Source organism: Humulus lupulus, chromosome 4, assembly GCF_963169125.1.
Source record: "Humulus lupulus chromosome 4, drHumLupu1.1, whole genome shotgun sequence".
Classification (NCBI taxonomy): domain Eukaryota; kingdom Viridiplantae; phylum Streptophyta; class Magnoliopsida; order Rosales; family Cannabaceae; genus Humulus; species Humulus lupulus.
In genome coordinates this window covers 240184871-240210148 of record NC_084796.1, presented here as the reverse complement: position 1 = coordinate 240210148, position 25278 = coordinate 240184871, and the positions used below count along the sequence as shown (strand labels likewise).

The 25278-nt window shown below is 37.5% G+C and overlaps 2 protein-coding genes across 2 annotated transcripts; one reads left to right on the top strand and one right to left on the bottom strand.

The window, feature by feature from the left end:
* Positions 1-243: 243 nt before the first annotated feature.
* On the bottom strand, positions 244-4177 carry LOC133831404 (nuclear transcription factor Y subunit A-1-like). Its single transcript, XM_062261679.1, has 6 exons — positions 3995-4177; positions 3362-3695; positions 2723-2826; positions 2489-2557; positions 1256-1420; positions 244-1127 (listed from the first exon to the last, which is right to left on the bottom strand). The coding sequence occupies exons 2-6, from the start codon at positions 3645-3647 to the stop codon at positions 696-698; spliced, it is 1056 nt and encodes a 351-aa protein (XP_062117663.1). The 5' UTR covers positions 3648-3695; positions 3995-4177; the 3' UTR covers positions 244-695.
* A 5074-nt stretch (positions 4178-9251) lies between these two features.
* On the top strand, positions 9252-10509 carry LOC133833066 (uncharacterized). The gene is made up of 2 exons (XM_062263324.1): positions 9252-9452; positions 9985-10509. Exons 1-2 carry the CDS (start codon positions 9252-9254, stop codon positions 10507-10509), a joined length of 726 nt encoding a protein of 241 aa, XP_062119308.1.
* The last annotated feature ends 14769 nt before the right edge of the window (positions 10510-25278 follow it).

Genomic DNA, 25278 nt, shown 5'->3' with positions numbered 1-25278 from the left:
CTCCTCATAATCCATTGCACTGTTTGACAGTTTGAGCCTCAAGAAGTTTTTCTTTTCTTTTTTATTTTATTTTTTCTATTCTGTTGTCTTACTCTAGTTGACTTAATAACTTTTAATCTTTTTTTTTATAAAGTATTTGACTTTATTTTAATCATTATTTGAAATTTAAATCACATATTCTATATCCAAAACTGCCATGTTACTTGAAAAATACAATTTTTTACATTAAGACAAATAAAAGAATAATACTAAAAAAGAAAATTAGAAGAGAAAAAAATTCATACAAGGAACGCACAACCTACTTCGCTTTATCTTATTACATAACATAAAATGCACAATGTTAATCACTTGCAAGTTTAAATGGGAAGCAATAAGAGAAATGTGATTGAAGACTATAAACAACAAAGACCGATCAAGTTCTCTTCTCCTCTACCTCCCTCCATATACACAACAAATTTTTAAGCCAAAAGCCAAGAATGATTTGCCTGAAAAGAACTTTTTACAACCAGAATACACCAACTTGAAAATCCTTAATCATTACGACCTCGAATGGATTCGACAACGAAAAGCATAGGGTGATTGAGTAAATGGTTTCCAGCAAAGTAAGCTTAGCAATTTACCTTAACCTTTTCCAAAGTAGGTAATTTCCTGAGCCATTGGTGATTCTGGAGTGAACCCTTTTCCCTTGGGGAACTTTATTTGATGGTAAGGGCCCTATGTGACGTCCCGTTTGTCATAATTCGATCCCTATGCTGCCCGGAGATTAAGTCTCCTTCCTCTATCCTATGATCACCTGAGAGTGAATGATATGCAGATAACTGGAACCCCTGATGGGGTAGGTAGCAGCTGTTGCCATTGACATTGGGATGATATGTCTTAGTTTGGTGCATTTTCTGCATATGAAGCTCGGTTGATTCGCAATGACCTGAGGACGAATCAGATGACACGGGTTTGGTGCTCAATGAGATGATTGGATCTGTTGAAGTAGCAGCACTAGAAGTGGTTGTGTTCATGTCAGGTGTGGTGTTATGAGCTGTATGATTAGTCTTCTTTGTGTTCAGAAAACGGCCTCCAGTCCCTCTTGCCCTCCTCATAGCATGTAGATGGCGAGACTCATGAAGATAGGGCTGTATAATATGATAGAAACCTAATAAGTCACCACTTGTGAAATTATGATCCAAACACTAGGAAATTTATCATACTTAATAAGGTATAAGACTATAAGCCATTCGAACATTGTTTAATTTAAATCTACCTTGCGGACTTTTATAAGCTTCTTTTCGAGCTCAGCCTTGGCACGTGACTGTCTACGCCTCAGAATTCCATGGTACTGCTTGGCATTAACATAGACAGGTTCCTCTGCCATGTCAAGGGGTAAGGCCATTCTAGATGAAGGCATTCCAAGACAGTGAGCCTGTACCTACACAAATTGTTACAACATGTTTTACATCAACAATATTCCCACCCTGAAAAACAAAGCAGATTAAATTATTAAACCAAGCTTTACTCCCATTTTTCAACTATTCAAAGTGTGTATAAATTTCATTTATTTTCTTTTCGAATATAAGTTTTACATTTTACCCTTATAATTCTTTGTGACCTAACTTAAGAAGGCTCTGTTTTTAGAAATTCCAAAACAGAGACCATATAAATGCTACATGTAGAAATTTTTAAAATTTGTACTTGCTATCATAGGTGCATTCTTGACTAGGAAATTTAAAGTTTGGCAACACATAAAACAAATGAATAGAGAGAACCAAATATTATCTTTAACATTTAGGTGTATTAAAACGTGGGACAATGGGGACAATATGAAAGCCAAATTGTGTTTTTTTTTTTGGACAATGTGGGATTTGACCAAATTGTAGGACTTGAAGTTCCATATTAGAAAGGTCAACCTATTAAGAGAAGTAGCTCTAGCTTTTATAAACCTAGTACCAATCCCATATCTAACCTAACATGGGACTTTATTTGCACACTTCACCCAAATGATAGATAAGTCACAAGTCATCCAGCCCAATCATAACATACAATCTTTAGGAGGTTGAAGTTCCAAGAAAATTGCTAGGAAAGTCACAGAGAAGAATCAAACCGCAGATCTAATGAGAGCAAACCAGGTGCCTGGCATTTACTCGACCAAACCTTTTGTATTATTAATCATTGACTTAATAAATACAATGAAAGGTGGAAAGCTATCCACCAGGGATATAACACATAAGAACAATGACCATAGAGTTACACGACAAGTTCCAATTTCTTAACAAATCCAAGAAGAGAACATCTTTATAGTCTTTACCATTGTGTAACCATAGAGGGAGATAGTCTAATTTTATCCCATAGCCTCTCAATATCACCAAGCCTAACTTGAACTAATGGATACTAAAAGTGATCAGCTCCAAAGAAGAAACTAAACCAAGCCAGAAACTATCCAACCCAGAAACTATAATTTCATAGCGAAAATTAACAATGAAAGACATTAGTAACATACCAAAGTATGAGATCCAAATGGCACAACTCCCCCAAAATACGGATCAGAATATGAGTATGATCCACAACCCTGTTTACAGCAAAAGATTATTATATCATTTGAACTTCATGTTCCCCCAAATGTATATATGAGTATAGAGATACATGCAATGTTCTTAAAATAAATCTAAAGCAAGATCCTAATATTTCTGTCATATTTTCACAAGTGATGGGAGTGGGAGAGATAGAAAGCTACAATTGAGTGGCTGGAAAGCTCCAGCTGGGTATGCGGCGCAAGATACTCATTCATCACCGGCGGCGAAATAGATGAAACCTGCTGCTCTTCTTCACATTTTCCATCTGGCCAAGCCAAAATTTTATTCATCAACAGACATTATTATCACACAGGAAGAGAAGAGATTACCACTAAACAGCATAATTAGCAAGTAATGATACTTCTTCTGGAAACAAGGATTGCCCGTGAGATAGAGCAAGAATCACATAAAGAACCTAGATTTGGTATATATTTATACTGATTATTGAAGCTACTTATGTGAGAATTCACTTAGCAAAGTGAAGTGACAATCATAAAGGTTGCAAACTGTGCTAATATAACAGTTATTAACCACAAACATGCACTCATTTGGAAAATACATAACATCATATAATACTTGCAATTTCACATAACACAAGTTTTATTGAAGAAAATTACTATAGGAAACAAAAATGACAAAAAGGAAAATAACTGTACAACTTAAATTAAAGAGCAGGCTACTGTATGAATGATTTATATCAACAATTATCAAAAGGACAAGTCATATAATCAAAAGCTTTCAGAGCACAAAATAGAAAAATCCCAATTAAAAACCTTGACAAGACACATCAAACTAAGTACCTGATTGTACCAAGTCTTGTCTGTGATGACCATGATCTCCTTCATCAGGCTTACCCTGATTGGCCTGAGGAGAAGAATTGGTGGTTTGGATCCCTAAATCACCATTTAAAGTCTTTGGTGGAGACAGAGTCATAGAGGTTCCCCCAAACAAGCCTTTAGAAATGGCTTGGTGACCTATACCACTACCCCACCAAGGCTGGGAATTACCAATTGTACTCTGTAAATTTTCAGTACTATTGGCATCAGATTCCATGTGGTTTGAGGAGCCATTTAGTTTCTGGTGCATGCTTCAAAAACTTGAACACAATTCCTTCTCCAAACCAAAACAACTCAACTGATCCAAATAAGTAAAAACAAAAAATCACTACTTTCCAAGAAAATCACATACACATACATATAAAACATATAATACAACATACATACATGCATGCATGTATATAAATAATATAATCGAATTGTTCTCTGTTGTTTTTGCTGCCTAATCTTCCATGTACAACTCATTTAGAACATGACAACAAAAACCCATGTGTCAAAACGCCATGAAAGTGTGAAGCTGAACTCAAAATTATCGGATCAGACAGAAAATGATGAGAACCCAGAAATGAAAAAAATAAGAAAAATAAAAATAGTTACCGTTGTGGTTTCGAATGGAGAAGAGTAGGGAATGGGTTTGAATAGAATTTAGTTGAAGCAGCGGTGAAATTGGGATTTGTCTGTGAGTTTAGTAGCTATTGCATATATCAACTACTACATAGAATTTGTCATTTGAGCTTATGAAAATTATTTTCATTCAAATAAAATACAAAAAAATAGTAATGGAAATAAGAAAAAAGAAACATTTCTTTATTATTATAAGATTATGGTTGGGGGGAAGTCGTTTTCCTTCTCACACTTTAATTTTTTTCTTTTCAGAGTTTTATTAAAAAAAATTAGTATAGAGAAAAAGATAATTCTGTGATTTGATGGATAGTCTGAGGATTTTCGTGGAGAAGACCTTCTTAATCTAAAATATGACGTCAATATTCTCACTTGATAAAATGACCACAAAGAAGAAAACAAGTCTAAAATACTTGACTCAGTTTCTTTCTTTTATTTATTTTGCCAAAAAAAAGTATTATCTTTTATTTATTTGCTAGTGAGTTTTGACTCAATCACAGCAAAACTGTATTTGTATATAGAAAAATAATGTCACACGGTTTCACATAAACCGAATCAAACACACCTAGTAATGATAATCACAAAAGTAATTCATAATTGAATTTTCTTAGTGCCATGTTAATAACTACTACACAATTGTCATTTGCTCTTAAAAAGTCAAATATATTCCATGAATTTTAATTTTACAACAAATTAAAACACACTATCAAATTGCCTTAGTTTTTTAAGCTTTGAAGCTTTTTTTTTTTTTTTTTGTGACAATCTATCAAAAGAAAATTGTTTAAAAAATTAATTCGACGTCTTCAAATTTTGGCAATATTAGCTTAAACCATTTAACACGATCAGGTGTAAAACAGTCAAATCAGAAGTCTATGGACGACTTTAGAGTGTTAATTTTATTTATTTATTATAATTTTCACAGAATATATATTTATTAGAGAGAGTTTGCATGTGCTGACACCCGATTTGACGCCACCAACGTGTCAACCCAACGCAGTACTCGAAGCAAAACGACAATAGAACAGTGGGCCCAACCAACCACGATCTCACGCCACGTGTTACTCCAAGCCACACCCCCCAAACAGTTCGGTGAGCTTTAACGGCACAACGTGTTACGTATTTATTCAACTTCACGTTACGACGCCGTTAAAGACTGTCGTGGCATTTGGTAGCAAGCGTGGGGCAGAAGAAGACGACGCCAACGGATCTGCTGACGACGACCGTTAACTATATCTCGTCTACGTGTACCTTGATATGAAAGAGGAAACTAACACAGCCGTCTCAGCAGCCACTGAGATTTTCCCACGTGGATGACTGTAGAAGCTTTGAGAAACTAATTAGGGACACCTCATACCCTTGCGTTGTCTTGTGGCGACCACTTGGGGTAGGTCTTTCGTGGAACAAAACAAGAATGTGGGACCGGCGACTACTGAGTGGACTTTGATGAAGTCCAGATGTGAAGTTAATTTGTACACGTCATAAAAAATTGTAGGCCTCTTTTGCTGAGAAGAGGCCCAAATCCGTAATATTGGGCTTTGGGCTTATAGAGTGGGCGGCTCTTACAAAAATGTCACATTTTTTGGTATGTTCTATTTTCAAATTTTATAGCAAAATTATATATGATATTATATTATTGAGATTTTTTCAAGAATTTTTTTTTATTACAAAAATATGATCTCCCAAAAATATACCTGACATATATTCAATAGGGAAATTTGATAAATCATGCTTACATTAGCTTAATAATTAAAATTTGAACCAAAGTTAACCACCCTATGATACAAATGCTTATCTTTCATTTAATACCAAAAATACCCCTCTCATAACAAAATCCCATACCTTTCCTCTCTAAAATCTTGCAAAAAAGATACACATGGGTAAGTAATTTTCTTTGATTCTTGTTGTTGTTGGTTGTTTTTATGATTTAGATTGCTGTTTAGATGTTGGATCTGTAGTTTGTTGGTATTTTTTGCTGTTTTTTTGGTGAAAATCGTGGTCTGTGAAAATCTGCGTTTTTTTGGGTTCCTTGAATTTTTTCTAAATGCCCGATAGTGTCCGATATAGGCCCGATGCAGGGACGATAGTTGTTGGGTTTCAAGGTTAGTGATGAGGTCCGATGGCCACCCGATGCTTGCCCGATATGTTTTGGTTACCCGATGGTCATTAAGGTTCGATGGCTACCCGATGGTTGCCCGATATTTATTTTCATTCTACAAACCCTTTAAGTACGATAATGGATCGATACAAGTCTGATGCATGCCCGATAGTTGTTATTAAGTTAATGGATCGATACGCATCCGATGTTACCCGATAAGTGCCCGATGCTTGCCCAATAGTACGATGGTACACGATTTTACCCGATGGTACACGATAGTGATAAAAAAACTTGATAAAAACCGTACCTTTCGGCTTTTCCCCTGCCCATTTCCCGTTCCCTCCCAAATCCCAACTCTTCACTCCCACAAAACCATCGAGCAACATAAGTACTCACACCCGACGCTTCTCTCTCCCTCACCCACCATCACCCGACGCTGCTCTCTCCCTCACCCGACGGTCGGAAAAACCCCCACCGGAGACGTAGAAAAACCAAGCCCCAACCCCCACTGGAGACGAAGAAAAACCAAGCCCCAACCCCCACCGGAGACGAAGAAAAACCAAGCTCCAACCCCTCACCGGAGAAGAAAAACCGACACCCCATTGCGCAAAAATGTCTAGGGTATGTGTTTTTTTTAATCTCTTCTCCATTAAAAAATGTTATAGTATGTATTGTTGAATTTGACTGTGTTAAATCTGACTGTGTGACATCTGATAAACCGTAAAATTTTGAAAAAAATTTCTGGGTTTTTTTAGAGGTACGATAAGGTACGATAGTGGGTCGATATGGGTACGATAGTATTTGTGTTTCTCATAACTTCAGGTTGAAGATGAGTGTACGATAGGGGTACGATAGTGGTTCGATGGTGGTACGATAGGTTGTGTTTTCTGATAACTTGAGGTTGAAGATGGAGGTACGATAGGGTACGATGTTGGGTACGATGTGTGCCCGATAGTGGGAACAAATTGTTGTGTATGTTATAATACGATGGTGTACGATGTGAGGTACGATTGTGCACGATAATGTTATAGTTCCAGTTTTCCATTGGTGTCCGATATGGTGCGATAGATTCCGATAGTTGCTCGATAGTATATTGCAGAATATAAAATTTGATGTTTTTTTTTGTTATTCTATTTAATTGGGTATTTATTTGTTTTATGCAGAACTTAAGACCTCCACAACTGATAGTTCCAGTAGAGGAACATTTTACGGGACGTATCACTTGGCGCGGCAGTTGGTACTTTCCAAAGATTAAAGCAAAATTTATACAGTGTGGTTTATTGGATAGGGTGAAGGAATCCCCTTTCAAACAGTTCTTCATGGCGGAACCATTAAATTTTTCTGGTGCCTTAGTCCATCAATTGTTGTTGCACAAATTCAGAGGGGAGAAGACTGACGAAGTCCAGTTTTATATTGGGAAAAAAAGATGTAGATTTAGCCAATTGGAGTTCGCTTTAGTTACTGGTTTAAATTTTGAGGCCGGACCGTCTGAAGCTGAGATTAAAGCGAAGACCACTTCGGATCGGTTAATTCTTGAGTACTTCAATGGTCATTCCCAAGTGAGCATAGGGCAACTGCGCAGAACTTTTGAGAGTTGTCAAATAGTTGATGATGTGTACAAGATGGGTTTGTGCTTATTAGTTGAGGGTGTTTTGAAAGGTCGTGAGGAGAAGTTGATGGTTTGGACTGACATGCTGAAGATGGTAGACGATGTTGACTTCTTTTTCCAGTACCCGTGGGGGAAGATATCATACCAGAAGTTGTTACAAACTTGTCAAAAAGACTTTGTTGAAATGAAGAAGCATTTACAGAAGAAGATTGAGAAAGGAAAGACTCAAAAGGAGGCCAAGTACTCTATTTATGGGTATGCTGCAGCATTGCAGTATTGGGCTTTTGAGTCCATCATTGAGTTGGGTCAGGATCATGCTGTGAGATTGGGCCAAGGCATACCAAGAATGATCAACTGGCAGAGCAAGGAGAAAGTAGAGATACACAAAGAGCAACTTATTAAGTTGTTTGCCAAAAAGGTGAGCTTTTACTTTACTTTTGAATGTTCTATATTTTTTTCTAGATATGCAATTTTATGGGTACTGCACGATAGGAATACGATAGAGTACGATTTGAGTACGATTATGGGGTTATTTTGTGGTTTTTTGTCAACTGTTTGAAAACTGACTAAGTGGTACGATTTGGTACGATGATGGTCCGATGGGGGTACGATATGTATTCTTTGTTAATGTAGTAGTAGTGGTACGATATTGGTACGATGTTGTACGATGATGGTACGATAGTTAGCAAGCAATTCTCACTTACGGGTACGATATTGTTATGTTATGGGTACGATATGGGTACGATAATTGCATGATATGGGTACGATATGGGTACGATTGGGGTACGATAGTTTACCAATTGACATGATATATTGTTTTACTTTCCAATCTAAATATGCATTGTTTTTTGTGGCAGTTGACAGTATACCCCTACCTGTGTGCCCGACCTGCTGAAGAACAGTATGTGAGGACCCTTACAGACAATGAAGCCCCATTGTATGTGGACATGGGGTTAGAGGAACTAGAGGTGGGTCCCGATGGACAGCCTACACAGGAAGCCTTACAGAGCCAGGCTGAAAAGCTTGCTGAAAAGTTAGCTGAGCAAGCAGAAGCAGCAAATATTTTTAAGGAGGTTCCACCAGCTCAACCTGAGGCACCTGAGGTTCCCCCATCAACACCTCATGCCAGCACCTCCTCCCAAGCTGAGCAACCAGGCTACTCTATGATTTTGGCCAGGTTGGAAAAGGTTGAAGGGCAACAAAGTGCCCTTATTAAAGGTCAGTCCGAGATCTTGGGTCAATTGCAGAAGCTTATGACAATGATGGAAGATCTTAGTAGGCCAGTTCCAGATCCACACCCTCAGTCCACTGAAGAAGGCCCTCGGTCTCCTGTAGATGAAGACATTCTCCCTAACGATTACAGACCTGATGATGTAGATGATCACATTTTTCGCACACCAGAGGATATGCAAATTACTGTAATCGGAGATACTGAAGATTCTGAAGTACAATTCTTAAACATAGCTCCACCAGCACCGGAGAAGAGGAGAGAAAGAAAGAGGCCTAGGTCGTTCGATGAGTACACTGCAATGAGGAAAAGGAATAAGAAATCGAAGACAGCAGTGAATGTGGATCCATTGAGGGTTGTTGATGGTAAATTACTTATGACCTTTCACAAGTGGTTGCTTGGCACCATTGGGAATAAATATCCGAGGGAATGCTTCTCAGGGACACACGATGCTGCTTGGTTCCTGAAACTGCATACTCCGAGGACATGGCTTTCTGACTCTGTAAGTTTTCTATAACTTCATAATTAAATAATGTTGAAAATTTATTTAAATGTTTCTATATATAGTGGTACGATATGGGTACGATATGGTACGAAAGTAGTACGATAATTATAAGTGTCAAAATTATAAACTGTTTATGTCAATGGTACGATGGTGGTACGACATTAGCACGATAGTGGTACGATATAATTTGTTAAGTAGTTACTATTACCATCATAAATTTAGAATTTGTAGTGGGACAATTTAGGTACGATGGTAGTACGATAATGTACGATGATGGTACGACAGTGGGACGCTAGTGGGTACGATGGTGTATAATACTAGTTTTTGCCATAAAGGTACGATGATGGTACGACATTAACACGATATTGGTACGATAGAAGGTTTTATTGTTAATATATTCATGTACGATTGGGGTACGATAATGGTACGATTGGGGTACGATAGTTACTATATTCATGTCTGATAGTTTTTTTGTTTGTTTATTTTGGTACGATATTGTGGTTACTGACTTAATTTTCCTTTAATGTAGCATTTAGATGCAGCATTTCATCTCATGAGGAGGCGTCTAGAATTTTATCCTAACGTGTACCCTCAGAAATGTGTTGTTATGCCTACAATTTTTCCCGAATCATTGAAGGGTCGGTGGGACGCTTTTCCATGTTCTGACTACTCTAGATTTAGTTGGGATGACAGTATATTGGACCTGGTTAGGGGTGATGCAGTCCAGTTCTTACCGAGTTGGCAGAACAAGGAGTTCATTTATTTTGCCCTCTTCTTAAAAGACCAAATGCATTGGGTAGCTGTAGAGGCAGACCTGAATGGGTGGATGCTCAACATCTTTGACTCCAGTATTGGATCAATTTCCGAAAACGATTTGATCAGCTTGATGGTTGACTGGTGCACCATTTTCCCGTCGGTCTTGCGACAGTCCGGTTTATTTGAGAACCATGACGTTATACTCGCGCCTCAGTTGACAGCATCAGAGAGTCAGGTCAGACCCTTCGATTGGAAACTCATTCCACGTGAATTCGTACCGCAAACAAAATCCAGGTGAACTTTATTAAATATCACATATTAATTATTATTTCTTAATTACAAAACTTTATTAAATTATTGTTTATTTTCTAATGCAGTGGCGATTGCGGATGTTACGTAATTGAGCATATTGAACATAAGCTTCTACAACTACCATTTGATAATGTAACTGACAATAATATGAAACTTTTTAGGCAAAGGTGGTGTGTAGACTTATTCTACCAAAACTTATGTTGAACGGTCTTAATTTTTTTGAATTGTATAATTTTTTTGATTGCTCTTTTTGTAATTACTACATTTTAATGTGCTTAATCTTTGCATCGTACTATCATCGATCACTATCGTACTCTATCGTACCCTCACTTGCCTCACAAATTTCACGAACAGTCCTGAAACCATACCATCGTACCATTATCGGACCAATATCGTACATTATCGTACCCTAATGTCGTACATTAACTATCGTACTACATCGAGCAACGTCGTACCATATTGTAAGATACATTTAAATAATCCTACAACAAACAATATCGTGCATTGTCGTACCGGCATCGTGCACTATCGAACCAACACTGGATTATTACATATTTAAGAGTTTCATAATGGAGAAAAAAATAGAAAAAAACCTGCAAAATCCAGCACATAACAAATATTACTAGTTCAAGCAGAAATAAAACATAATAGGTCAACTAGAATACAAACAAAACAAGTTAACCTCGGTACTTGCAAGACGCTTTGTTGTGCCCTTTACCACCACACTTGCTACAACATCGTTGTATCACAACCTTGTCTCCATTAGAAGGATATCGATTTTTCCTAATTCGTCCGACCTTTTGCTTCTTCGGTCGGCCTACAGGTTTCTTCTCAATCGGTACTCCAACTTGGATGTTCTTAATGTCTTCAGGCAATTCCCAATCATCCTCATCACCAACTGGCATAATTGTCCCCTCATATGTGCTCTTCCAACTCTCTCTTGTGTAATATTGAGAGCACAATGCGTACATGCTAATATTTCGTTCTTGAGCAGCAGCACATGCATGTGGACAAGGAATCTTCATGATTTGGAATAGGCCGCAACTGCATTGTCGTGCCTCCAAATCAACTATACCACCGCTCTGAACTGTTCCTCCGGGGTGGACATTAAATGTATAAGGTCCAGCTCTGTCGACGCTTAAGAACCGAGATTTCTCAAATTGACATGACAAGTCCCCCTCCATAACTGGTGATAGAGTCGTGCTACACTTTTCAGCGTTTTCCTTTCGAGTAGCAAACCATGTTTGAATAGTAAACCTGATGAATTCAACAAAAGCAGTGATCGGGAAGGCTCTTGCGTCCTTAGTTTTGCTGTTGAAACTTTCAGCCCAATTACTTGTCATTACATTGTAACGGTCCCCTGGAAAGTACGCACGAACCCATCTTTCAAATCCAATGCCCTCAAGATATAGTGCAACTCGAACATCCATTGCTTTTATCTTTTCAAATTCTCTTTCAAAATCTGTCTTCTTATACGAGTATGCACAACTGTAAATATGATCCGTGAAGCAATCAGTCTTGAACTTGCTAGCCACGTTCATAATAATGTGGTGGTAGCATGCGCCATGGGGTGCATCAGGGAAGACAAGTTCCAAAGCATGAACAATGCTTTGATGCCTATCCGATACGAATGCTAAGTTCTCAACATCACCAATCGCTTGTTTCAACTTCCTCATGAAATAGGTCCAAGAGTCGTGGTTCTCACTGTCAACCATTGCGAAAGCAATCGGAAATATGTGGCTGTCTGAATCCAATGTCACGGCACACAACATTTGGCCACCATACCTAGTTTTCAAGAAGGACCCATCAATACATATAACAGGTCGACAAAACTTGAATCCCCGCCTACAAGCACCCAGAGAAAAAAAGCAATACTTGAAGCGACCCTCGTCTACCTTGAAATCAGTAATGGAATCGGGATTGTTCAACCGCAGCATGTGCAAGTACCCAGGTAACTTCGAATATGAAGCTTCAGGCGTACCCCTAACTATGTGGAGTGCTTTCTCTCTGCATCTCCAAGCCTTCTCATAACTCATTTCGATCCCGAAAGAATTCTTCATATCTTCTCTTATTTTGGAGGCTAAATAATCTGAACCGTTAACTGAGAATTTATCCTTGATCAGTTCGGCAACTACCAAAGGTGATGCTTGACGGTTATCTTTTTTTCGAACATCGAGGGAACATGTGTGTACATTTTCAAATGCTGTCACCTCGAACATGTTAGAAAGTTGCTTCTTCTTCCCTCTTAACCTCCACCCACAATCAGGATCCTTGCATGTAATATACCAAACATCAGTACCAGACTTCTTAACTATAAAGTCGAATCCCTTCTTCATTGCAAACAAGCCAGCAACCTTTTTTAAATGTTCCTTGTCTCTGAAAAACTTTCCTAAATGAATCTCCCCGCCCGATGTGCCACCCATAGATATATAGTGACTATTATCCTCAATGTCTTCTCTTGTAAACATCTGAGCTTTGAATTTACTATAATATGTCGAAGAAGAGAGTGGATCACTAAATTCTCTAGCATCATTTGTTCCGTCTGGACGACTACTACTAGTACCAGGTGTTTGGCGATCTTCTCTACGGGGTCTACTTCTACATGTTGTTTGCCTCGGTATTTGGTACGACAGTGGACTCAGGCTCAAAGCTTGAGAACGGACCTCTGTTTCTTGGTCGTCATTGCCCTCAAAATCATTTTCAGGGTCAGGACAATCAGGAAAATCATCATGAAATGGCATCTGTGCTACATGGTCAACTGTTGGTATGAAAGGGTTTGATTCAGGTATAGCAGTGGCTACCAGCACCTCCGGATTTGTTTCTGGAACATAAGTCCCAACCTCACTACGAGTATCCTTAACAGTACTTGGTGGAGGATTACGATCAACAATGATATTCTTCTCCACCAAAGTCACAAAAAGGGGAACAAATTCATCTGGCTTCTTCAAAAGCATTGACAAATATAAGCTTACACCCTTGTCATTCCTTATAAGTTCAGGCCGATACATTAACCCTTTCATGTACTTATAATTCACTTCTAATTTCAGGTCATACTGCACTTTGTCAACCTCCAGCTCTGAGTACAGAAGTTCAACAAGTTGTGAGTAAGTTATGTCCTTCTCCAACTCGAACGTTAAATTTTCGGCTCCATTAAAAACCCAATCTCTACCTTCACGCTCCCAAACACCATTATACATTAAGTACGCGAACAAAGTTGACCCTATCATGTACAAAGAAAAAAAATCAGTAAATGGCAACAAAATGTCGAAATTTAGTTCAAATGTTTGGGAATCGTACCAGTATCGGGCCATATCGGGCGGTATCGGGCAAAGTTTTATTTATGTTTTTTGATCACTTAAAACACTAATATCGGGCAAGTATCGGGTAACATCGAGTACCATCGTACTATTAGGTCAGCAGTAACTTAATAATAACTATCGGGCATATATCGGACTACTATCGATCCATTATCGTACTTAAAAGGATGTGTAGATTTAAAATAATAATCGGGGCAACCATCGGGTAGCCATCGTACCCTTATAACCATCGGGTAACCAAACTATCGGGCAACCATCGGGTTGCCATCGGACCTTCATCCCTAACCTTAAAACTCAACAACTATCGTGCCTGTATCGGGTCTCTATCGGACACTATCGGGCATTTAGAAAAAAACTCAGGGAACCCAAGAAAACGCAGATTTTCACATGACACGATTTTCACCCAAAAAAACAGCAAAAAATACCAACAAACTATAGATCCAACATATAAACAGCATTATGAATCATAAAAGCAACCAACAACAACAAGAATCAAAGAAAATCACTTACCCATTTAATATCTTCACTATGAGCAAAAATAACACAAAGCTTGGTGTTTCTCCTCAAACAATCCACAATGTCCGAATGTGTATCTTTCTTGCAAGATTTTAGTATAAAAATCTTGTGTATAAAACGTATGGTGAAGAGAGAGTGAGAGAGAATGTATGGTGAAGAGAGGTATGGTGAAGAGAGGTAGAGAGGAAGAGGGAGAATAGAGAGGAAAGGTGTTATGAGAGGGGTATTTTTGGTATTAAATGAAAGATGAGCATTGATATCATATGGTGGTTAACTTTGGTTCAAATTTTAATTATTAAGCTAATGTAAGTATGATTAATCAAATTTCCCATTCAATATCCATCAATCATCAATTCTATATATACTAACACCATAAAAATTTAATTAAAAAACAAAAAAATATTTTTTTTTATTAACAAGAACCGTAAAAAAAATTCCTTTATATTATATCCCGATCTACAAATGAAAAATGAATCAGTGATGTACTTAGTATATAAGTGAAGCTACTGTATTTATAAAAATTATAAAGACAGACAAAAATTAAATGAAGTACAAAAAATAATAAATATATACAAAAACTATAATTTCTCATACTGAAGTCAGGTGAGCCCAAATCAATTTAAACAAACTTTCCATTTTTTCATTGTTATTAACAAGAGAAATTAGTTTGGTTATAATGTTTTAAAAATTTATGATTAGTAACAAATTAGTAGTATTCCTTCAAATGGGTGCATTTAAATTCGTGAGATAGTAATAACAATTGTTAGGTACATTGACTTAATAAAGGATATAAATTAATGTTTCACGAAAAAAATATAAATTAATGCTTTTATGGTCAAAAATAAAGAAAAGATAAGCTAAGATGAAATCAATCATAATTGATTCACCTACTCTTAGATAAGATTTTTATTTATTTTAATGAGGGAATCTGGATAAGATTTATCAAGATAAATAGCTTGGCACAATGCAAGAACATTCCTTCCTAAAGCTAACGCTAACCCTAACCCTAACCCTAACCCTGTGAACCACTATCAATTCAAAATCTATTCCAACCCCACTCAATTTTAATATTCTTTTCCATATAAATAAATAACAAGAAAATTTTCAATTATCATACCAACTGAAAGTACTGGTGTGGCCCAGCTTTAACCATCTAATGGTGACAAGCTATCTAGCTAGTTTAGCAGTATGTCTTTGGATTATTTGTTTCAAAGTTGTTGAAATTAATAAATTTCTGAAAACCCTTTGGAAAAAAGAAAGAAAAAAAAGCACATCTCTCCAATTTAGTTGCAAAATGGTGTGAACATTATATATTTTAGTCTTTTGAACAAAAAAAAAAATATTCTTCAATGCAATGCTTCAATTTGAGACAAAATTAATATATGTATATTAAAAAGTAGGAATTAGATGGTATACCCTTTTTAAGTTTCTCTCTCATTTCTATCTACTTTTTGAAACTATTACTTTTATACCCGGATTTTAATTAGTTTTCCCATTATACCCTTGGCAGATATCAAACACACTCATGACTCCTTGTCTCTTCAAACACACCCATGATATGGTCTGAGTTCTAAACTTATGACTAATTATTTACCACTTCGGCTACGCGACCTAGATCATCTTTGACTCTATACCGCACCTGAACACACGCACGACGCAGCCAGGCACAGGTGGAACACAACCGTAACTCGCCATCTTCTTCACCATGAGTTAACCGATCTCGCGCCATTACTCCACCCTCCAACATCGTGAGCCACCACCGGTGCTGCTGCTAACGTTGAGCTACTCCCAGCTCAATTATATTTTGAACAAGATAAAGCTTTGGTTGTAATTAGTATTAGGAAAAACTTATACAGGATATTTATTTATTTTTATGTATATCTAGTATAGCCTAAAACATATTTCTAAAATTGAATTCAAAGAGAAACAATGAATAGAATATATACAGAATATGCAGCGGAATTAAAGAGTCATTCATTCAGTTTCTCTAACTTTTGAATCCTTTCTGTCGCAGAGTATTATCAAGAAACTAAACCATTCTTCTAATTTCTTCACAATCTTCCAATGTAACCTTAGAAACACATTGACTAGTGTAGGAAATTCTCAACACATGAGATAGATACAGAGAGAAGAAGTAAAATAACAAAGAGCTTAGAAAATGACTTGTGTTTAGAGATAATCTAAAACTATCAGAAAACCAGTGATTAAACTTATGTTTTGACTTCTCTCTAAGCACTCCTTTTATAGACTTAATTAGACCATTTAATTTATTTAAAAAATTAATAAAATAACAGTCATTTTAAAGCCCTAGGTTGAAATTATCATGGGCTTTAGGCTCGTGAAATTTCCCATTTGATTATAAGTCCATTGGACTTAAAATCAAAGCATGTATTATTTTCAATTTATTTAATTAATTAAATAATTATTTAAATCATTTATCAAATTAATTATTTATAATTTGAACCTTGATTTAAATTTATTTATTAATTTATATACAAATTTATCTTAATTAATAAATTTGCCCTAATTTCTCTTTTCTTCTCAAAATTACATAAGTCAATGAAACTATCAAAAATTGACATGGTCAACTTTGATAATTCTAATTGATGATTAAATCAATTAATTGAGACTATCTAGATGATTTTATCTAAGGTACAATGGGGACCATGGGTCTATGAAATCAAGCTCCAATAAGTTATCATAAATCTAACAAATAAATTTACTAACTTATTAATTCCTCGTGAATCCACTATAGACTTGGAATTGCACTTTTGAATTCATAGAACGCTCTATAAAAAATATAGATATGATATTAATTATCTATTGTTACAACCATAATTGTCACTCAATCATATATAGACGGTCTACAATGAGATAAGACTAAAATACTGTTTTACCCATCATTGTATTTTATCCTTAAAACACTTAGTTCCTTGTAAATGATATTTCAGTAAACTAATTTAATTACTGAAATGAGATCTCTATCACTTAACACCTTGAACCAAACTAAAAGGAAACCATCGTTTCACTTCTTCATCAAAAGCTATAGATGTTCATATCAATGATTAACACTCCCACTCAATTATGCTACCGATGTAATGCCCCGAATTTCCTAATAAGGTTTGGGACCTTGATTAGGAGGCCGGGAGGGCCATAATTGCTTTATTATGCTATTTAATGATAATATGCATGTTTAGGTGTATTAAATATGCATGTGAACCCATTTGTGATTAATTGGGTGATTTTCATATTTTGGCCATTTCGGGCATTTTTGGCATATATGTGAAATGGGCGTAGTGCTTTGTTATTATCTGGTTATGCCAGGGTTACCCAGCACAAGACAATCCTAGGAGGTAAGCTAGTGGGAAAGTCACAACGGGATTTAAGCTTGACTTAGAGTAAGTCAAGGGATATTTAGAGCATTACCGGGTTATTGGGTAATGGGAATTAATATTTGGTGATAAATTGGGAGTTAGTAAGACCAGGGGGAAATTCTAGAAGTTTTGACTATAATGTCCCTGAGGGTGTTTTCGGGACCCCGAGCATTAGGTTTTATTGGAAGCTACTTAAGCTTGAAGTAACATTTTAAGAAAGAAAAGAAACGTTCTATACGTTCTCTCTCTCTAAAGTTCCATTTTCGTTCTCGATCGCATTTTTGAAGATAACTTGAGTTCTAGGACTCGGAATCAAGCAAGGATCGAGGCATAGCAATCCTAAGGAGAATTAGAAGCTTATTAGCCGGAGGATTTAGTTGGAAACAACTCAATCGGAGGTAATTCAAGTTCAAGTTTTAAGTTTTTAAAGTTTCTAAGCTTAGAATCGGATTTTGTTAATTGTTGAGTTTTTAGTTTGTTTGAACCTCGGGTTTTGGTGGTTTTGGACCATTGGGGAGTTTGGGAACTTTGATTTAATGATTTGGGAATGTTTAGACATGTTTTTGGGAGGTTTTAAAAGGTTAAAATGAAGGAAAAATGGCTGCCCCGAAGTTGGGCCGCGGCCCTGTTCTTGGGCGCCGCGGCCCTTGCTCGAAGAAGCAGGTGCCAGGATTTGGCCTTGCTGGGCGCCGCGGCCCTTGATGGAGGGCGCCGCGGCCCTAGCCTCAGAGAACCCTGGGGGCCGCGGCCCAAGGTGCTAGGGCCGCAGCCCTTGCCCTGTTTTCACCCCGTTTGCTCGTTTTGACCCCGGAAACATGGTTTTGGGCCTCGGGATCATTCCTACTACCCGGATTAGTGAGGATTGATGTCTTGGAGGCTAAGTTTTAGTTCAAGGGTGGTTTAGAACTTGAACTCATTGGATCACCATTTGTGGTTGTGACTAGGTTAACACTAGAGGCTTGGAATTGGGATCGTGCTTGTGGCTCATTTGTTGGTAACCTGTGCTTGGACCCAAGGTAAGAAAACTGCACCCCATATGTGACATGCATGGTTATGATTGATGCATGTTGAATGTTTAAATGTAAACATTGATAGCATAATGAATGCTTGGCAATCTTGGCCATTTGCATATGATTATTGTTGAGGCATGCTGGATGATTAAGTGTGATGCATGTGATGCACGAGAAACATGTGATTAAGGCATGCCGTGAATGATGAATATGAGATTGGTCAGAGCTTGAGTCTCTGAGTTTGTGCATGATCATAATTATGCTAGCAATTGTTTAGTAAGCATGCTGAATGCCTTGTTCTTGGATAATTGGCATATGATACACATTGATAGCATTGCTTACTTGTGCATGGTACTGACTAATTAGTCAGAATTGGCGAAGGTGTTAGTATCAACTGTGAAGCTGTAACTCATTAGTCAGGTTAGGCAGTGGTACTGGACACTAGTCACGTTGCACTGACTCATTAGTCAGAACGGTCTTAGCGTGTATCACGCAAGCCATCAAAGATGAGGTCTAACTGACTATCAGCATTGAATGACTCAAAGAGCATTAATGTCAGACCGACCCTGAGGGTCGATGAGTGAAATAAGCGCTTGGAGGCTGGTGGCTTACCTAGCAGCCACTCTCCCACCAGAAACAGTGACATGCTTGTCAGTCACTCAGTATGGTTTACCAGAACCTATTGAAGGCTAGTGGCTTACCTAGCAGCCACTCTTCCACTTGAATTAGTGACTTGCTTGTCAGTCACTCAGTATGGTTTACCAGAACCTATTGAAGGCTAGAGGCTTACCCAACAGCCACCCTTCCATTTGAATTAGTGACTCGCTTGTCGGTCACTCAGCATGGTTTATCGGAACCTCAGGTGTTGCGACACTCATTTGATAAATATTATAAGCGCTTGAAGGCTAGTGGCTTACCTAGCAGCCACTCTTCCATTTGGTCAGTGACTTGCTTGTCAGTCACTCAGTATGGTTTACCAGAACCTATCAAAGGTTAGAGGCTTACCCAACAACCACCCTTCCACTTGAGTTAGTGACTCGCTTGTCGGTCACTCATCATGGTTTATCAGAACCTCTAGTGTTACGACACTCATTTGATTAGGATTGACTTGATAGTCCTCCAATCAGAAGGCCAGGATTTCTTATCCTGAATACCCCAGCATCTGTTTGAATTCATTTGCATGCTGAGTAGAGCTATGAATGCTAGGCATGCTAGATATGATTTGATGTCATGATATGACTGTTTATGAGCATATGAGTTTTCTTGCTGGGCTTCGGCTCACGGGTGCTTTGTGGTGCAGGTAAAGGCAAAAGGAAGCTGGACCATCCTTGAGTTGGAGAGCTTAGGTGATGACGTGTACATATGCAGCTGCTCGACCAATACTTGGGCGAGGTTTGATAGTGGAACTAGGGCTGAACCCTGTTTTGCCGCTTAGAATGACCTGTTGTAAATAATCTTTTGTAATAAACTCTGAAATTATATTTTTGGGATCCCAATGTATACAGTAAACGTTCTAATGAAACGTTATATCTTAACCAAAGTTTTTAATCCCTAAACCGCTAATCACACTTAGTTACACGCTTATGGCCAAATGACTCGATTAGCGAGTTTAGCACTGTTTGCAATGTGCACTGTAGCGGTCCCTGGAGTTGGGGCGTTACAGCCGAGTTCCCAAGATATAAGTATGGGCTAGTTCGTAGGGTAAGCTGGTAACGAACAAGTCAAAGAACTCAAATAATACAATCATTTAGAATACTAACCACTCAAAATTGAGATTGAATTGACTTATGTTCAACTATATGATATGAATAGAATAGATAATAATGGTATGTTTACTTATCTTATCAACTGTCAATATCGGTCATGTCCGATGTAACAAATACACCCGATCTTATCTACTTTGCTAATGTTCTGGAAAGAACATAACACTGTAATGTGTAAGTAGATCATATCGTAGATTGGCAAGTCAGTGTAAATCATGTGCACTAACTAATCTTCGGACTAACTTATTTTGAACATATAATCATATTTATATTCCACTGTGATTATGTCACTATAAATAAGATTAATTATATGCTCGGGATTTAATAGAAGTTTATATTAAACAAATAATCATGAAAATAAAACGTGTGAGCAAAGTGATTGACCAAGTCAAAAAATGATTTCTATTCTTTTATTGATAATAAAATGAGATTACAAAAAATTTGGGTTTTAATTAGGGCATAAAACCCCAAAAAACTCTCACTTGCACTAATTGAAACTAATGCATTAATTCTACTAATCTCATTTCCTTGATATGCTTATCAAATGTAGCTTCTGGTAGTGTCTTTGTAAATGGATCTGCAAGATTGTCTTTAGTTGTAATCTTCATAACCTTAACATCTCCCATGGCCACATATTCTCGAATAATGTGATACTTCCTTTCTATATGCTTACTCCTCTTGTGAGTTCGAGGTTCTTTCGAGTTGGCTATCACTCTTGTATTGTCACAAAACAACACAAGGGGTTTATCCATTTCTAGAATAACACCAAGATCTGAATAGAACTTCTTTAGCCAGACTATTTCCTTAGCTGCTTTTGACACGTCTATGTACTCAGCCTCCATGGTGGAATCTGAGATTGCAGACTACTTTACGCTTCTCCAAATCACAGCTCCACCCCAAGAGTAAACACTATTCCAGAAGTAGACTTCCTGTCATCGACATCAGTCTGAAAATCTGAATCGGTGTAGCCTACAGGGTTCAGAACACCACCCTTGTAGACTAACATATAATCCCTAGTCCGCCTTAAATACTTCAGGATATGCTTAACTGTTATCCAATGTTCTGGTCCTGGGTTTGACTGATACCTGCTCACTACTCCCACTGCATAGCAGATATCTGGTCTAGTACACAACATAGCATACATCAGACTTCCAACTGCAGATGCATAAGGAACTTTTGTCATTGCATCTTCCTCTTCAGGAGTCTGGGAAGACTGCTTCTTTGAAAGATGAATTCCATGGCAGGACGGTAGACGCCCTTTCTTGAAATTTTTTATTGAGAAACGTTCAAGCACTTTATCTATGTAAGTTGCTTAAGATAGAGCTAAGAGTCTGTTCTTTTTATCCCTAATGATTTTGATACCTAGAACATAACTTACTTCACCCAAATCCTTCATCTGGAATTGAGTGCTCAGCCAATTCTTCACATCTGATTTGCCTTCAATTGGTAGACACGGGGCGCATCAATATTTTTCTCAAAGCCATAGGTTTTGATTATTTCAACAAACCTAAGATTCTAGGAACGAGAAGCTTGCTTAAGTCCATAGATGGGCCTATTCAACTTGCAAACTTTTCCTTCTTGTCCATATACTTTAAATCCTTTTGGTTGTTCCATATAAATGACTTCATCAAGCTTTCCATTAGGAAAAACTGTCTTGACATCCATTTGCTAGATCTCATAGTCGAGAGCAGCTGCTATGGATAGGAGGATGCGAATGGATTTGAACATGGCTACCGGACTAAAAGTTTCCTCATAGTTCACGCCTTCTTTTTGGGTATAACCCTTTGCCACTAATCAAGCTATATAAGTCTCGATATTTCCATCAACACCTTGTTTCTTCTTGTAGATCCACTTGCACCCAATGGCCCTAAAGTCATTAGGTGCTTCTACAAGATCCCAGATGGAATTTGAGTACATGGACTCCATTTCCTGCTTCATGGCTTCGAGCCATAGTTCCTTTTCAGGATAGCCATTGCCTATTTGAAAGACAACAGATCATCATCACTAGTGTCACCAACAACCATATTGGTTTCACCATCCAAGCCATAGCGAACTGGGTTCTTAGAAACCCTCCCACTACAACGAGGCTCCATGACTGCTTGCTCAGGAACAGTGGTACTTTCTTCATTTAAATCAACTTGCGTCGGTTGGACATGAAGAGCAGGAATTTCATCATTAACTCACGTTGATGACGATGGAACATTGGTTGGAGTCAATTCTTTAACCATCTCCTCTAAAACTACTTTGCTGCGAGGTTTAAAGTTCTGGATGTAGTCATTTTCCAGAAAAATAGCATTTGTAGAAGTAAACACTTTCTTTTCTGAATGACTATAGAAAAGTCCACCTTGAGTACCTTTAGGATAGCCAACAAACATGCAAACTTTAGTTTGTGGTTCCAGCTTTCCCTCCTTTTTCCTTAGGACGTGAGCGGGACACCCCTAGATTCTATAATGGCGTAAACTAGGTTCACAACTATTCCAGCGCTCTAAAGGTGTTTTGGGGATTGATTTAGATGGCACGACATTGAGAATGTTGTTCGCGGTTTCAATTACATGTCCCCAGAACGAAGTTGGTAGAGTTGAGTAGCTAAGCATGCATCTAACCATTTCCATTAAAGTTCTGTTACGGCATTCTGCTACACCATTTTGTTGCGGAGTACCTGGGGCAGTAAGTTGTGATAAAATCCCAAGTTCAGTTAAATGATATTGGAACTACATATCCAAATATTCTCCACCCCTATCAGATCGCAAGATCTTTAACGTTTTACCTAATTGGTTTTGAGCCATTGCTAGGAATTCCTGAAACTTGAAAAGGTTTCTGATTTCCTATGCATTAGGTAAAGACATGAGTATCTAGAGTAATCGTCAATGAAAGTGACGAAATACTCAAAACCACCCCTGGCTTGTACATTCAAAGGTCCACAAACATCTAAATGCACAAGACCAAGTGGTTCTGCCTTCTAGACAAGATTCACAGACAGGTAATTCACCTAAGGTGAGTTTCCTCAAAGGTTCGTCCTTTGTAAGTCTTTGAATCCTATCATAGCCAATGTGACCCAGTCTTAAGTGCCATAAATACGTCATATTATTGTTATCGGTCTTTTGACGTTTATTGGTCCTAGGTTTAGCTACTTTGAATAAATCATTGTTAAGAGCGAGGGGTTCGTTAGGTCACAGAATATAAAGCCCTTTTTCCAAACATGCAATACACAATTGTGATCCATTGAAGGAAATAGATATATTAGAACTTGTGAAAGTCATAACAAATTGTTCTAATTGCAACATGGAAACTTAAATTAAAATTGTACTAAAATCCGAAATAAAAAATACATCTTTTAAAATTAAGTATTTATTTTCGAACTTCAGACGAGCTATTCCTCTAGCTTGGACCTTAACGAACGCTTTGTTCCCAACTCTAAGCTTTAAGCTTCCTTCGTCCACTTCCTCCCACGATTCAAGAAGCTGTAAAGAGTTACAAACATGGTTGGTAGATCCAGAATCAATAATCCAAACAGATTTATCATTCTTTAAAACACATGTTTCTAAGATAAATGAACTATAATCATTACCTTTGTTTTTATTTGCTAGAAACTTGGGGCAATCTTGTTTCCAATGCCCCTTCTCTTTGCAGTGAAAACATTTACATTTACCTTTACCTTTCTTGTTTTTCTTGTTCTTTCCCTTAGGCGTCTGTGCACTTGGTAAAGTGCACTCGCCTTTGTAGCCTTTGCAAGCTTGAGGTTGTATTGTCCACCTTTCCTTTTGTATCCAGCTTTCGAAGACGAAGCTGGGTTAGCTTCAGCCTTAGCTAGATTAGCAGCAACATCAGTAGCCTTATTTTCACCTCCTTTACTAGGTCCACCCATGACAGGTTCAATAATTTGAAGCTCATTCATGAGCTGCGTCAGACCATAGTTGAGTTGATCACAAACGTGTAGACACGGTGCCATCCGAGCATTCACGGTGTCATCACATATGTGCGGAGATGGTGCTATCCATGCATTTACGGTGCCATCACGAGCATTCACGGTGCCATCATAAACGTGCGGACACGATGCTCGTTTTGGGGATTCCTCAATCATGAAGAAATCGCAGTTGTCACCAATAAAAAATATGTTGATATTCTACTTCCAATTAAGGAGGTTTTCTCCAGTGAGTTTCTCCATCGAAAGTTGAGAAAGGATGGGAGTAGACACAGACACTACTTAACTTAAAACTACAAATTATTAATAGAATAGAAATCAATCACATTTTCTCAATAAAACTCATATTCACACAAATTTCAAGAAATAGTACAACATATACAAAAAATATGTAAGATATGAGAAAAAATACCAAAAACAATCATATCTCTATTTCTTTAGGTTTTTAACTAATCTATGATATCCTTGTCCCGGTTGGCGAGAGTCAAAAATACCACTAGTTAAATAGAGTTGTAAACTCATTTAATAATGGACACCACTATTAACAACCTACTATTTGATCAAAATAAGAAAACAAAATATCTTTTTTTACGAGTTAGACCCACGGTTTCGATAATCATAGATTTAGTCCTAGTAGTCACCGTAGGGGTGAGTCTAGTAGAATTTGACCTATAATTATCTATCTTTCGAGATCTAACATTGTTAAAATAACTAATGAACACCTTCCGTAGGCGGACGAATCAAAGCGCCTCGAGGCCCCATTAAGATATTGACTATGTTAAACCAACGGTGGAGATCGAATAAAAATATCAAAATAAGCTCATTATTAAACTAAAAATAGTATTTTTATTAT

Excerpts from the sequence above, each read along its gene's own strand:
- LOC133831404 (XM_062261679.1), bottom strand. The coding sequence starts at position 3,647 with ATGCACCAGAAACTAAATGGCTCCTCAAACCACATGGAATCTGATGCC. Across the intron at positions 2,558-2,722 it reads AGCTTTCCAGCCACTCAATT|GGTTGTGGATCATACTCATA; the intron begins GTAGCTTTCTAT and ends TGCTGTAAACAG. Across the intron at positions 1,421-2,488 it reads CATTTGGATCTCATACTTTG|GTACAGGCTCACTGTCTTGG; the intron begins GTATGTTACTAA and ends CAATTTGTGTAG.
- LOC133833066 (XM_062263324.1), top strand. The coding sequence starts at position 9,252 with ATGAGGAAAAGGAATAAGAAATCGAAGACAGCAGTGAATGTGGATCCA. Across the intron at positions 9,453-9,984 it reads GGACATGGCTTTCTGACTCT|CATTTAGATGCAGCATTTCA; the intron begins GTAAGTTTTCTA and ends CCTTTAATGTAG.